The sequence below is a fragment of the Haliaeetus leucocephalus genome, unplaced genomic scaffold (assembly GCF_000737465.1).
Source record: "Haliaeetus leucocephalus isolate CR32 unplaced genomic scaffold, Haliaeetus_leucocephalus-4.0 Scaffold229, whole genome shotgun sequence".
NCBI lineage: Eukaryota > Metazoa > Chordata > Aves > Accipitriformes > Accipitridae > Haliaeetus > Haliaeetus leucocephalus.
In genome coordinates this window covers 5,967,300-5,982,889 of record NW_010972665.1, presented here as the reverse complement: position 1 = coordinate 5,982,889, position 15,590 = coordinate 5,967,300, and the positions used below count along the sequence as shown (strand labels likewise).

Here is a 15,590-nt window from a genome sequence, read left to right as displayed (position 1 = left end):
CCAAATAGACTTATTCAACTTGTCTGTGTTGTGGCAGAAGCACTGCCTGCACCCGTGGTTTGGTTGCAAGCTTAGAAACAGGATTGCTGGTTCTGATCTCAAATCCTAACATACTGACTTCCAACAAGTCATTCAAAGCTCAGTGGGGCTGCAGGGGGAGGTTAAAGGATGTAGAGGAGATGAGGTGTCCATCTACTTCCTTTATCCTCTATCTGATACAGGGAATCCAATTTGCAATTAAATTGTAAATGAAGTTAGACTCAAAGACATATAATATGTGGGCCAGGACAGACAAAACTTCAGGCAATATCTGGGTAAGAACATTGAATCGGTAACAAACCATTGGCAATCACTGCTGAATTACTCCCATATATTGTTTTTACTAGCCGTGCAATATAAGTGTTGCACTTATAATCCAATACAACCAAGCAAGAATTTGCAGACATCCCTTGTTCAGGATAATAGAATATATTTTGTCTCATTTTAGCTATTCAGAGAGCTGAGAAACCATTCTATTCTCTGGATTATGAGCTGTTCTTGCAGTGTTACATAGCCAAAAAAAAAAAGCTCTGAATGTCTCTGTTCTTCCTATCCACTGGGTCTCAAGTGGGTGGCTTTGGAATGAAGAACTTATAAATGAAAACTTAGATGATCAGATGTACTTTAAGATTTTACAGATAAAGGAAAGTCTTTAGGATTTAGGAAAGGCATGAAAAGATAAGTGGCCATAACTTTGTAATTTATATTTATATTTATCCACCCCCTGCTCCACGAATCACATTTTGAAGAGAAAAGCAAGAATCTAGTATCCCTGAGAGAAGCTTATGGCTTGTTTTCAGGTTTCACACCACATGCTGTCTCTACCACAGTCCCATGGAACAACCAACCGCTGTCTTCATGAGAAGGCACTGTGCAATGAAATAGTCTTTCAGGGAGATTTCACAAAAACAGAAATTATGGGTTAGGAAATTTTGTATGTTTTTTCAAACAAATGGTGCACTTTATGATGTTCTACCTCACATCTCTAGCACCTCTCTACCTAGTAGACTTTCCAAACACTTAACCTTACTGCAATATTTAACGTGGGTATTTTATTTTCAGAATGATTGTGAAACCCTTTACATGTCATGGAAAATTAAAGAACAAAGATCTACTAAAAGCAAAGCAGTTTCATTCCCTTGTTTAGCCAAATATACTTCCAATCCAATGATTTCGCAAATATTATTAAAAATACATAGTCAATATATTACAGGTCAAAGGGTTGCATTGTGAGGTAGGGTGGTTTGGTTTGGTGGGTGGTTTTTTTTTAGTTAATAGCTTTGCAGCTGCTCTACTTCAAAAATTTCAGCCTCAGAAATATGGGACTGAGTATTGGGAAAACCTCATTTAGCTATGTAATATCTCTGTGTGGTTAAGACAGTTTTCTTGTTGTAGCAGCTAATCCTAACCTTGGTAAACCCTGCTGGTGTTGCCGGGTAATGGGACTCCCATGCTTGAGGTGTTAATGCCTTTGGGACATCTCAGTTACTGGAGCCAAGAGAACAAACTCTTCTGTCTTACTGCTTTTATAAATATAGTCCCCAATTAAGTCTTTTAGTAAATTGTCTGCAACAAAGTTAGCACCACCATTATGAAGAAGAATGACATTAAGTATTGAGGCCACTCTGAACCAATGCAGAGCTCAAAAAAAAGTTTCATCCCTTCAGGACAGAAATACAGTACCTTTATAATTACTAGGAGAAAGCTCAGTTAAGCATAAAAGTAGGCTTCACATGGATAATAAAGAGTAACAGTGACAAAACCTTGGATCTAATCTGATTTCCTTCCCTTCACTGTAGAGACCCCTGGAAAAGCCGGATGGCCTGGATGTTTCAGATCAGAGCAAAGAACATCCCCAGCATCTGTGTGAGAAGTGCAAAGTTTTGGGCTACTACTGCCGCCGTGTGCAATAAACCTTCAAAGTGGCCTCTTCCCGTCCCCATCATCCTTAAAGATCCTCTGGCAGCACGTGATCAACAGCAACACAACAAATCAAGATAAAAGCTAAAATAATTGCCAATATTGCCTATCTAATAATATGCCTTACCATTAATAGAATGTAACATTTCTGCTGTGCATGTGCACGCATGCAGCAGGTATTTACAGGACTATGATTTGTATACATACATATATATGTAAATTTATATATATATGTACACACACCTATATAAAGCGTTACTGATAGTGTTCACAACAGAACCACAGTTGCAGGTTCTACCGATTGTTTACACAGACCCTATATCATGGCCAGGTGAAATGAAGTACTATTCAATAGGCAAGGTGTAATATTCACAAGGAATATACGTTATGTGTGTGGCTTTTGCAGTGGTTAAGTAACTGTGGGGCCACTAATTGCAAGCACTTGCCCACAACACGAATGTTATTCCTATTATATGACAAGACAAAGGAAGATGAAACAAGCCACAGCATAAAAGAAGGAAAATTATTGTTTTCCCAGTTTTAGAAAGTCTGAGAGTTTTGTGCTGCTGATTTCTTGGACTTTTCCTATATGTTGCCATCACTTGGGCAGGGCTTAGACAAAATCATTTTTGCAAGATGTGGCAAAAAAAGTGAAAAATTGTTTTGAGGGTGTGGGTTGGGTAGAAAGGGAATGCCATAATGGGACCCAGAGCATCAGGAAGGATTCCAAGAGTTTTTTGGAGGAGACAAAATTGGCTTGCTTGTGTGGCTAACAGATCCTTCTCTTGTCATATAATCCCGCTGAAATGGTCCCTGTATGTGTATGGGTTGTTCATTAGGCCACAAGCACACTAAATTTACTGTGAATAAGGGGGGATAAGAATACTTAAAACTGTCCCCAAACCCCTTAATTGAAAGATTAGCCAAACTTACTATTTATAATAGTTTTAAAGCCACTTTCTGGAAATATTTTTATGTCCTGTTTTCTACTGTACAAATTTGTTATAATATAAAACTTGTTAGCCATAAGGGTGTTTTGAGGCAGGGGAACACTCTATATAACCTTCCCTCTTTATGTCTTCCTGAAGTACCTACATACCTGAGGAGAAATGTAGGAGTTAATATTTCATTACCCCATTTCAGGTAGAACTTTGTGCAGGGGCATCCTGCTGCAAAGAAGTATCTCATCAGGGATTGGGAAATGTCATGAACTGAAAGTACCTCAAGACAGTATCCTGTTTGTATATCTACGTAAGAGTACATTGGCAAAAGGACACAACAAGCAATTCACTTGCAGCATTCACTAAAAGTTACAGGGATAATGTTTGTATAGGGTTTTTTTAATCAACAATTTCAATTTTTATGAAGCTTCCTTTAGAGAGATTGATTTGTATGAATGATACTTAGTGGAAATACTTTAAATCCTAAATAACTTGATGTGAATTAAATTTGTTTTGAGGATTCCATAATGTTAAGACAGAGGGGGTTTTATGCCAAGTGATAGCAGGATGTTACCAGTATGTACAGTCAAGCTCTTGTAGAACAAATTGAAAACTTACGGTAAGCATTTGTATAGGAAACGTGAAGCTCTGCAAATTTGCTCTAGGGTGAAACTTTTGCCATTTCCCTGCTTTACTATAAGCACAGCAAAATTGTTTCTGCTTATTCTGGTGGTAGTGTCATGTACGTATCTTGCAAACTTCATTATTTATGGGTAGCCCAAATGACCCAGCCTACTGGTCAGAGCAGCGGATAAACATTGGGACTCCTGGCTTCTGATCACAGCTCTTCCATTAGCTCCCTGATCTCCGGCAAGTTACAAGATCCTTTTGGACCTCAGTTTCCTCCACTGCAAAATGGGGATAATAATACTTCAGTATTCCTACCTCACAGGAGAGTTGTGAGGCTTACTTAATATCTATAAGTGTTTTGACATCACTGGATGAAAAGTGCTATGTAATGCTAAAATAGTATTAACTAAATTAACCACTTCGAAACTAGTTTTGCCCAGTTGGCAATTCCATCGACTAAAAGAGCTGAAAATAATGTTACTGAAAGTTAACACTAATAACAGTTCAGTTGCCTCAGTGAAGATATGCAGTTTTAGTATTTTCAAATGGAAACACACTTTGCACAGACTCAGAAATTAGCTTAGAGACAAATTCTCTAAACAAAGATACTAAACTGCCCATACAAATAAGAAAATACACAGGCAGATCTAGGGGTAGATTTTCAAAGCTTGACCTCTAGTATTAATCTCCATAGTTTGTTTCAAGCACAAGTAATTTTAAAAGAGCTGCATACTAAACCAGATCTATTTTTTCCTCTTGAGCACTTAATAGTACCTGAACAAAAAAAAAAAAAAAAAAAAAAAAAAAAGGAAAAAAGTCACCTTGATGCTTCACATCCAGCTAAAGGACATGTAGAAAAAAACCCTTAGATGAAGAGAAGGGGAAATGTTGTTTTATTTTTTCCCTGAAACTAAGATGTTGCTATCAACCATTTTTTTCTGCATTGAAACAATATTCCATCTTATGATAACCACTAGATCAGTAAAATAGCACATCCTTTGACATAGCTACATCAATATACAGCACACCACCAGGTTCTGAACAAAGGCCAGCTAAAAGATAACATTATATGCAATTGTTGCTATTTTCATGGCAGTCCCCTGTTAAAAATTGTTTATCCAGATTCAATGCTGCATGGCAATGCCTTTAGCTTATGAGTTTTTAGGTTGTACTGAAAATACACGTGATCAACTTTAATACGGTTGATGTCTATAGGTGTAGAATAATAATTCTTAAGAGCATACTTATGAGAGTTTAATATTTATATCATTGATATTTTCCAAAGCAGCAGACATATAAAGGTATTCAAGTAATCTTTAGCATATTTGAAAAAGAGGAGGAGAACATATTCTCCCCGCACTCATTCTGGGGAAAAGCAGATGGAGAACAAAACGCGCGGAAAAGCAAGAAGCAACACTGCCGTAATTTGTACTGCCTAACTCGAGAGACTGCAAATCCATCCCAGTGCAGGATGTGGATTTGATCACGCCGTGGGCACCCCAGGGCTGGAAGCAGCCTGCTTGTCTTGCCAACCCTGCCAAAAGTTGGGTGAGGAGGGAGAATGACCTGCAGTCCCTGGGGAGCAGCCACAACCCTCTCTCCCCTGCAGCCGTGGGGCTGAACTCCTGCTTCTCCCAAGCTGTGTGGGGTCATCCCCTTCTCTTCTGCCCTCGGTGCACAGGGCTGAAACCTCATTTCCCTAACGAGATGGTGCCTGGGGAAGATGACAGCACCACGCTTACACAAGGGGAGTGTTCCTCTGTCCCTCCCTGTATGAGGTTTGCTCATAGGAGCCAACCCTGGGCATTTACTCCATGCTCATCTGTATATATTTTGTGGGTTGCTGGAAAAATAAATCCACATAAGTAATGTACAACAGCTTGTGACCATTGGCTTTTAGTTAATGGCACAGGAGGGAAATTTCTCAATTTTTATTTTAAAAAAGAAGAAAAAAAGATTGATTACAAAATGTAGATTTCTTCTCTTTTTTCCCCACCAAAGGTAATTCACCTATAGACCTAACTAACTCTTTCCAAATTGGAAAAACCTTAAAAACTCAGATTTTTGACTAGAAAGAGGATGAGTTGATTTACCTCTTAGATTTTTCTGATTTCTTTCTGATGTTCTCTTTAACCAGCTCTGTGTTTAGAACATCAGCTAGTAAGCCTTGAATGCATTTTTAGACATTTTAGTCTTCCCAGAAGCAAAGCAAGCATCAGTAAGAAGAGTTTTAAATCAATACAGGCCCCCCTAAATTGAGTATTCTTTAGGGGTGTACCTGAGACAAATTTGGCTCTGTGCATTTATTTGGCAAACTGGATATTTAACTTCAGATGCTTGCTGTTGCCTGTCTACTAATCCAGCCAGTGCACACTTTTTTCACTTTTTTTTCTTTACCCCCCCTTTTGGGATTTTTAAACTTTCATTTATTTCTTCAAAAAAAAACCTACAAACATTTTGTTTCCCCAGTTGGTCGGAACATTTCGTTTCCCCAGTTGGTCGGAACATTTCACATGGAATTTGTCCTTAGCATTGGAACTGCTCTGGAGAAAAGTATCAGTGATTTGAAATGCGTGGTGTACGTTTTTAGCTGCTTTAACTTGATGCGGCTCCAGTGAGGTTGTTACAAATACTTCATTTAATGGTGATGAAGCAAAATCCCTGTAGTTTAAAGAATGGCCCCATTTTAGCCAGTTTCTACTGCTGCTACCACAGACGTAAAATGATGCCACACAAGCAAACTTTGACGCCTTATTGTCTCAAAGTTGCTTTTTAATTTCAGAAAAATACACAAGAGTATATATTATTTCTGAAAACAGGTGTATTTTGAAGTTCCCCATTATATGGGACTTAGTTTGTAAACTAAAAATGTGAAGTTACCTATGTCTGAGAGGAGCCTTATATCAAGAAGTATTCTCTACATTTTACCTTTCTGTATAACATGATATTTAGATTATACATGGGTTGCGTACCTGTGATGCTCTAGCAGCTATTCCAAAAATAAAACTACTTAAAAGTTAAGAGCTTTTGGAAATGTCAGACTTCATAGATTAGTTCTTTGTCCTGCAGTCATGCAGAGTTTTGTTTGGGTTTTTTTTTTTTTTTTCCCTGGTATGGATCCTAAGAGTTACCCACTGAACAGCATGCAATAAATCATCAACATGTGTTTTTCAAGTTAAGTGAATTGACATACATTTTCCACTTGCCTTTGCCAACATAGTTTTAAATGTGATGAACTATCCCCATACAAAAATCATTCTTTAAGATATCACTCCATTCCTGATTGGGCTTCAACCTGTATCTCTTTCCTATCTGCAAAACCACTGCTGTCCATTCAGTTTGCTGAAGTGCTCAGAGGGCTGTTCGAGATCTTAGATGTAGGGATGATGGTTTGTGTTTCTAGGATGAATTTCAAAGGGACAATCGTGTGCAGTTACTAGCTATAGATGATTGATATAAATGTTTACCCCTGTATGAAGTATTTTACAGTTTTACTTGCAGATGTGTATTTATCTTGAGTTATACTTGACATAGAGTTTCTTTCAATTTTTTTTTAATACTATGTGTGTATTTTGGAAACCTTTTTAGATGTTAAAATTTTTGAATGGTTACAAATATTTCTTGTAATACTGAATTGTTATCTGGAAACTCTTTGCAGTAACTTTTTTGTATATATTTGAGGGCCTTTTTAAAAAAGTATTGTTTGTTTTTGGGGGAAAGTTTTTACAATTTGGAAGCTTTCAGAAGGGCCTTCCTCTCAACTAGGATACTAACGGAGGTAAGAGTTTTCTTAAGTATTTTGCAGAACTAAGGATGTATCCTCAAGAAAATATTTATGGAAGTAATTTACTTTTTTTTTTTACAATGCTTTTGTCTGTATAAAGTATGCAACAGAACTACATTAAGAAGGAAATATTGTCTACATAAAATATTATATGAAAGTTGGTACATAATTCTGACAAAAAACCTTGCAATTCTTTAAGCCATATTGTTTTTTGTTATCCTTGGATGAAAATATCAGTATTAAGTAACCAATATATTATTCAAGTGCTTAGACTTATATGAAAATGCTTATACAGTTTATTTATGTGTATTTGGGGAAGGATTGCTAGAAAAAGCTATCACTAGACATATAGCAAGTGAGGAGTAAATAACAGTATACTGTCACTTTATGGCCTTGAGAGAGACACAGAAGATGCTGAAAGCACCCTAGAGACTCAGCTTTCAGAAACTCTGAAGCACAAGCGTTGGGTTTCAAATGGTGGTTCTTTCCTTTCCCATAACCAGAGGGGAAGAGAGTTGGTTGGGACACTGTTTGACAACTTGACTTTCACAACTCTTTGCAGACTGTGAGCTCAGCTATGCAGTATCGGCTACAGCAATAATATCAATCAAAGGATGTAAGAGAAAAGGATTGAAGTAGATTATTGTAGAGGTTTATGTTTATTTTAATTAGAACTCATAGCAATATAGAATATGCATGTGCACGTATTTGAAGCATTTTTACACTTTACATTTCATGTAGTTTGATTATATTATGAAGGATTGGGTTTTTAGTTTGATATTTTACCATGATAAAATGGGAGGTCTGCCCAACCCTGTACTGGATTCTTGTTTCCTTTAAAAGGTTATTTAGTACAGCACTCACTGCCTTGTGTACTAGTGCTAAAACTAACACTGTATCTTATGAATTTCTTCAGCTTTAAAAAAATTAACCTAATTATTATTACATTTGTTTAGCTGTACCCACTGACCTTGTCAGATTCAGCTGGCTATTTGTATAATTTCTTTTTCTGTAACTGTTAATAAAATTGTACAGCTAAAACAAACAAAACCTATGGACAAAGGCCTCAGAGGTACCAGTTCTGCTTCAGCAATCAAGATGACAGCTTGCTCATCTGGTGACTGTGTTGCTAAAGAGACTGTAAAACCTCTGTTGTGGATTGTCCATAAAATGGCATTCCGACATGTGCCTTATTTGCTGGATAGTATACAGCTTTCCTCTAGTATTCTAGCATTTTAATGCTGTATTAAAGTACTGCAAAAAACAGCAAGAGAGTGGTATGGTTTTCTTGAACATTCCTTCTTTTGAAGTTTTACTACCAGCTGCATTGGGTTCCCAGTTAGGGACTGGCCAGCCACAGCCTGGTGTCTGCAGTGCAAACCTGCCCCAGTATAACCATGACCGAGACCATGTGAAGAAGAGTTTCTGCACTGCAGCCAAGTTCCTGAACTGCAACAAGCCTGGTCTGTGCGAGAGCGCTTCACCCAAAGTCTCCTCTGCTGGTAGAACAACTTGGGTTGATGGCATCAGCTCTTAGCTTTTAACAGCCTGGTATTGTCTAGCATTCTTCTGAAGGAAAAAACTCCTATAATCAAAGTACACTTCTGTCCTTAATAGTTGGATAGGAAAGCTTAGGTGCCAGAAAACTGCTATAATGAAAAATTACATTCATCATTTTTAGAAGTCATTAAGCTATATCACTTAGAATTGAGGGGCTTGGATCTAATTCATTCTTTGTGAACAGTAGAAGCTGGCAAGAGCTAGACCTACTAAATGCTTGTTGCTTATTAGCAATGTTCTTCTCACATCCCCAATCAAAATTCACTGGCAAGCAATTTTTCCATTGAGAATGCCAATACTGTTGTGATTGGAAGTTAAAATAAAGATATCATGAAAGTAACTTTGGACTTTAGGTATCCTGCCTCTAACATGAGAGATCCCCTTCATTTAAACCAAACAGAAAATTTGTAATAGACACACCAGCACACAGTTGTTCTATGCCTGATCACCCCTACGAACATGGTGCATATTTGACACATGGAGTTCTTTACCACTGTGACACCATTTATATTGCATAGCAAGCCTGACTTCTGGGAAGATTTGAGCACTCATTCAGTCTGTGTGAGGGAGAGCAAGAACACGTGCACATGTGTGCATGAGTATGTGCTGGGGGAGGGAGGGTGGCCAAGGAATCGTGCAATTCTGAAGCCTTTAAAAAAGTGACTATTTCATCAGATGGTGAAAGACATCCTCCCAGCTGAGACCCATGGAAAGGAAAAGCACATATTCAGAGCTAGCTGGTAAATTATTGTTTGAGAAACAAAACATACTGCTCTTCAATATAAAGCTTGCCAATACCACTGTTCCCATAGCAAACATGAGCCACAAAGCCAGACTCAGAACTGAAATAACGTCTTTCCACCAGAAGAACCAGGGGCTCCCCAAACGCCAACACCTCAGATTTAGCACTCCGCTGAGACCAGACAAAACGCTGAGTAGACCAACTGCAAAGTCTTAGCTCCCCATTACATTTTCTATGATTCCTCAAAGAAATAACTTTTACATATTTAAAACAAAAGTAAATTAACACAAACAATATGGCATCAACAAAAATGATCAAACTGCTTTCCCCTCATTTTTCACTGCCAAGGCTTCGCCTTCCTGCTCTAAGTAAACGAGATTGAGAGACAATGTAACACTCTCCTTGTTACAGAAGGGCCAACTAAATCCCACTTCAGGAAAAAATCGGGATTACATATAACATCGGTACTTTGAAATAAAAAGCTGTTTCATTATTCTTCATGGAAAAACAATTTAAGCAGTACACCAAGGTTACTATTTTTAAAGTTAGTCACATCACATCAAAACCCCCATCTCAGATCTTCGCAGTATATTAGCAAGCATACAAACTAGACCTTAAATCCCAACTAAGTAAAACAGTCTGCATGTTACACTTGTGCAATCTTGCTTAGGGCCCCCATACACAGATCATTCTCTGCCATATAACACAAGTCAAATAAGTTTAAAAGGCTCCTCCTTTCTCCAATATCCCTCTGAAGAAGGATGTACACAAAATACATGGGCAAGAGAGGAACCTGAAACACCGAGGGCTGAATGCTGACAGTCAGGTCTTTCCACTAAGAACTAAGAAATCAAGAACTAAAGAAACCTCCTAACTGGAAGAACTTATAAAATCCTTACTCCTGAGAAGCACATAGTACATAGTGATCCTGAAAAAATAGGATACAACATTCAGCTTTGCTTTTCTCTAGTATTCACCTCCTAAACTTAGAAAAATGGATCAGTTGCAAACTCCTGTCTCAGTAACACCAGCTATTGGGCCCACACCTAGTCACCAAGCACTTTTGTTTTAATTAAGCAATGCAATTGCTCCTCTTCATCATCCATATCTCAAAAACACTTCAGACAGTAACAAAACCCAGAAAACTGGGGTTGATACAACCTATCAAAACTGCAAAATGTCCTTCAAACAACATAGAGAAATACCTCTCTCAATCCTTTTACAAACTTCAGGAGTCATTCTTAGTAACTGAACATGCTGAGAAACACCTACCTCAGTCAGCATTTATTGGGTCTTTTTCCGCAGGGCCAAAACTGAAGTTGAGGCAATCGGATTCATGAGGACTTAGAGCATCCCTGATTTGCAGTCCGGGTGAGCAGAGACCGCCAACACTGCTCTGCAAGAGAGCAGAGCACCATCAGCCATTCCTGTTTAACAGCACTGCCCAGGCATGCAGCTCTGTGGCCAATGAGAAGACCACAGAGGCAGCAGCAACAACCCTTGGCATTCTTTGGAGACTTTGCTTCTGTGCCATGAACTTAGCTAAATAAAAAGCCTTTTTTTCAATAAAAGGTAAAAATGGAGCTTGCATGCCCAGCTAACCCAAACAAAACCCACACCTACAGGGAAGGCAAGTCATAGCCAAAGACTTTATGGATGTTTTAAGTGGAGTTAGGTTGAAAGCCAAAGATTTTCTTTCATTTTGTACTCTAGCCTCCTTTTCACCAGCTGAGAACAAAAACTGGAATGCCAGAACACCATAAGAAAGCTTTCTCTTACACAATCTCTGCATGCTTCTAAGCATGATATGGGAAACCTAACTCCAGTCAGCTTTTCTGAAGATTTGCTTACAGTTTTGCAACATAACAAGAAGACACAACTCAGTGGACTTTCAAGGAGTCAGACGTACTTATGCTCCATTTGATTTCAGCCAGCAAAACTCAGAGAAGTAGTAATAATGCAGGAAAATACTGCAGAAGTAGTAGGAAGTAAGAGCTTAAAACTCACTGTTTGCAAATAAAGCAGTGATAAACAGACAAATACCACTGGCATAGAAAAAAAAATACCTTTGTCGAGTACCTTTAAGTAGAAGTTCACAGACCTAGAGGGCACCTACAGTCCCTGCAAAAGGGCTCATTGCCCTCTGCCTCTCTTACATTGGCTGCCCGCCCTGATTGGTGCAGGCTCCAGCTGTGCTGGCCAGCTGTGGGGGCATCAACTCCTCCCCAGGTGCAGGTGCTTCCTGTCTGGCTGTGCCTGCCGCAGCGCAAAACCAAACAGCCCCCTCCACCAGCATTACAAGAAGAAAGGTCAAAGGTATCAGTGCCACCAACAGGAATCCTCACGGACAGCTGGGAGGCAAAGGACAGCTCAATTTACGACTAGGAGAGACACATAACTCTCATTTTAATGTTCATAGTAGTTGAAATCTCAACACGGTTAAGTCTTAGGCAGCTGTAGAAATTTCATCGAGAAACTATACAAAAGTGAGCTTTGCTGGACAGCAACTTGAATAACGCATGTTGTAATGAACCAATTCAAACTGCTTTCCAACGCACTCTGCTAAAGCTTCTGAATTTCCTGGACAATTTTTGGATACATGGTGGTTGCACATATCAAGTAATACCTTGTTAGCCCAGCTACTTGGTCTAAGGTGTGGTTACTTCTTTGGCCATTTGGCTACCCCATGAGTTTCCATTACTTTAATTAACCTGAGGTAAAAGTGACTGAGTTTAAAGACAGCCAGAACCCACTCACACCAACATCTTTCAAGATCTGAAGGAACTGAACCAACTTCATTAAGCTAGTCTTCCGCAGGGAAGTGAACAGCAGTTCACTGATTCAGAGTAGCAAAAGCAAAACTAAACATGAGCAGTGGCTGACAGAGTCCCAGACACTCAGTGAAAGACACCCCAAATGGTGCGTATTCGACAATAGATTTTAAATTAGCTAGTAACAGTCAGGAATAAGCGCATAGTGTTATTTTGGATAATTCAACTCAATGATCATAGTAGTGGTGGGTTTTTTTTAAAAAGAGGCAAATAGAGGATTTGGAAGTAGGGACAGGAAAACAAAGAGAAACCATCATTATATGATATTTATCAGTCTAAAAGGATAAAACAGAAGTAAAAAAAAAATCAGGAATGATGAAAGGAAAGAAATAGTTTCCTTGTGAAAAGAGACTTTGTGCACTGGGCCTCTGTCTCCTGGAAAAGAGATCACTGAGGGCGGATGTGATAGTGGCCTATAACATAATAAAGGACACGAATAAGGGGGGAAATATTCATTGCTTCTACAATGCTTTCCATCTAGAAGCAGGGAATTTTGGATAGAATTATCTGAGGCAACATAATTAAAACAAAAAATTCACACAGCAGACTGAAATTCATAGTTATGGAATAGTCTTGCTGTCAAAAGAATAAATGAGATCAAAACCAATTACAAAACCACATTAAAAAAAAAAAAATCCTGTAAGGATTGTTAACCACGAAGCTGCAGCCCTAGCTCAGGAAGTCCCAAAGCACAGAAGTAGCCAGCAGCCAGAGACGACGCCAACAGAAGGCTGATTGCCTGTGTTTAATATCTTTTCCCTCAGTAAGCTGTTGTAGGAAAGAAGATACCAGAGTAGGTGCTGGTCTGATTGTTGGGTTGGTCTGAGAGGAGTATTTTTTTGTGCGACAGTAGGAGCTGTGATACATGAATGTAAACATACTTTTAGCCCTGTCTGTAAGGAAACTCTTGCATGGCACCCATCAGGCACCTGATGGCTGTCAGGGCAGGCTCGGACAGACGTGCCTGGGGAAATACCCATTAGTTCCCCAGCATTCATGCTTTGGAAAAAAACCTTGCAACTCACCTACGCTCATGGTCAGTTGGGCTAATTGGCAGGAAACTAATTGAAACACCAGTATAATTTGTAGTCTACAACTGAATATTGCACTACTGTAGCTAGTTTGGTATCTTCTTTTTTTAATTCATTGCAGATACTTTTGTTTGAAAAGCTGGTCCTAATTAGCTGTGTTTAAAGTTATTTTAAATGCATCCACACACTGCATTCCTGCTCGCTGGGCCACGCCACCCGCTCTTGCTCTCCAAGTGGCAGGACAGGGTTTAGCCCTTGATTAGTCTCACCATGTGGTTTTCTGGGGTCACAAAGGAATTTACTGAGTCAAGTAAAATTTCTAAGAGGTATTTAAGCACCTCCTAGCACCCTAAAAGTCCAGTAAATGGAGCTCATAAGGGTGAGGTCATAGGCTTTGGCTGAGCCACGCGCTGTGCCGCAACAAGAGGCAGGCAAGCCATGTTGGGCTTCCATGATGGGTTTCGGCCATGCTACCCTCTGCCCTTCTGCCCAGCACCGAGCCACAGCCAAGGACATCCCGAATTAACATGGAGGTTGGTTAGCCTGCACTCATGTTTCCCATCTACTGATCTTAAATGATGTCTTTAACTCCAGGGGTACAGCTGCACACCCAGACAGCCCCTCATGCTGTTCAGAGTCCTGAGGTGCTCTTGTATGAGTAAAAACACACGGGAGCTGTGGGGAAAGCACGAGATGTGCAGAGCTGGATTGAGAAACGCTTTACAATTTATCTTTTCTGCCATAAATATCTCTGCCCATCTATCTACAAGGGAAGGAAATGTCAGTCTGAGGCAGACAGAAATATTCAGACCAAAGGAGTTACATCTGGAGGCTTTTGTGAAATGAATGTAGCCAAGAGAAGAAAGCAGATTTTTTCCTCCCCTATTTCCTTCCTACGCTGAGCCCTGTGCACCTCCTCGCAAGAATATAGCACAACGGGAGAAGAAATAGAGGCTCAAATAAGGCTTTATAGTCCCAGGAAAGGTGAAGTTCAGCCTAAGGTATGTGTGATTTCTCCCTCAAGGACTGTACATGTGAAATATAGCTCAGATTTTTATTTTTTTTTAAATGAGAATTTAATATACTTTATAAACCTGATCTTCTCTTCAACACCTTACCAGCAAACCTGGCAGATTTCAAACAGCTTTCTAAATATGAAAAGTAGGGGAAATTTGTCACCTGAGTTCTTTTTGTAAAGGCAGACACTACAGCTGGTAGTGTTTAACTTTACAGTAATGGGCATATAAACCTCATTTTTACTACTGGCAGGTATTCTTGTTTTCTTAAGAGTTAAAAACTGCTTTTCTTTTAACCCAGGTACCGCCTGGTCTCTAGCATGTCACCAATCCTTTTCAAGGATACCTAAGGAAAAAAAAAAGAAAAAGAAATCTGCTATTAATTCACTCCAAAGCTGTGCCCTGTTCCCCAGGTCAAACAAACAAACAAACAAACAAAAAAATCCCAATAACTAATCTAAAAAACCCAGCTGGTTAAAATCTTTTCTGTGACAGGAACGAGACACGTATGTTTAGATCATAAAGTCGATCAACTTCAGCGGAGGTTCCTTCACGTACAGATTTAGTTTGTAAGTCATTGTGCATGAAATAACTGGAACTGTAAAATTCAAGTCCCTAGATGCCTCCTACCTCCTCGGTTTCTCTTGCCTCTCTCAACTCCCCCACTATTGCCCGTATTTCACAGTTGTTGGGCTTTTGTGGCCTCTTTATTTCAAGCCTGCTTTGCACCCCTCCTGGTTTTTCAAAAGCAATATTTTGTATTACAATAACATGCTGTCCCTTCCCCACATTTTTAATAACATTCTCACACACATACCAACCAGCCCCTGCCCACGCGGGGGCAAATGCCCTGGTGCTCTCCACTGCCAGTGGTACTTTTAAGAAAATTATTTGTTCTACAGTGTTAATTTACTTTTTTTTTTTTTTTTTTTTTTAATGAGAGGCATTTATTTAGGAAGCACTGAAAGGACCTTAAGTTTGTTAGAAGGACGTGGAGAAATTAGCTAGGCCAACTACTCAGGCTTCAACCAGTGCTGAACTCCGGCCACCTCTAGATCAGAAGGAAGCCATGGCATGACCACGGCTACTTCACTGC

At 39.2% G+C, this 15,590-nt stretch overlaps 1 protein-coding gene across 1 annotated transcript in view; it reads left to right on the top strand.

Moving 5' to 3' along the window:
- ZCCHC24 (zinc finger, CCHC domain containing 24) overlaps positions 1–2,494 on the top strand; it is a 92,698-nt gene extending 90,204 nt beyond the window's left edge. The window contains exon 4 of the mRNA XM_010567923.1: positions 1,839–2,494. Within this exon, the coding sequence (XP_010566225.1) occupies positions 1,839–1,952 (114 nt within the window). The 3' untranslated portion in view covers positions 1,953–2,494. The remainder of the gene's footprint in view (positions 1–1,838) is intronic.
- The last annotated feature ends 13,096 nt before the right edge of the window (positions 2,495–15,590 follow it).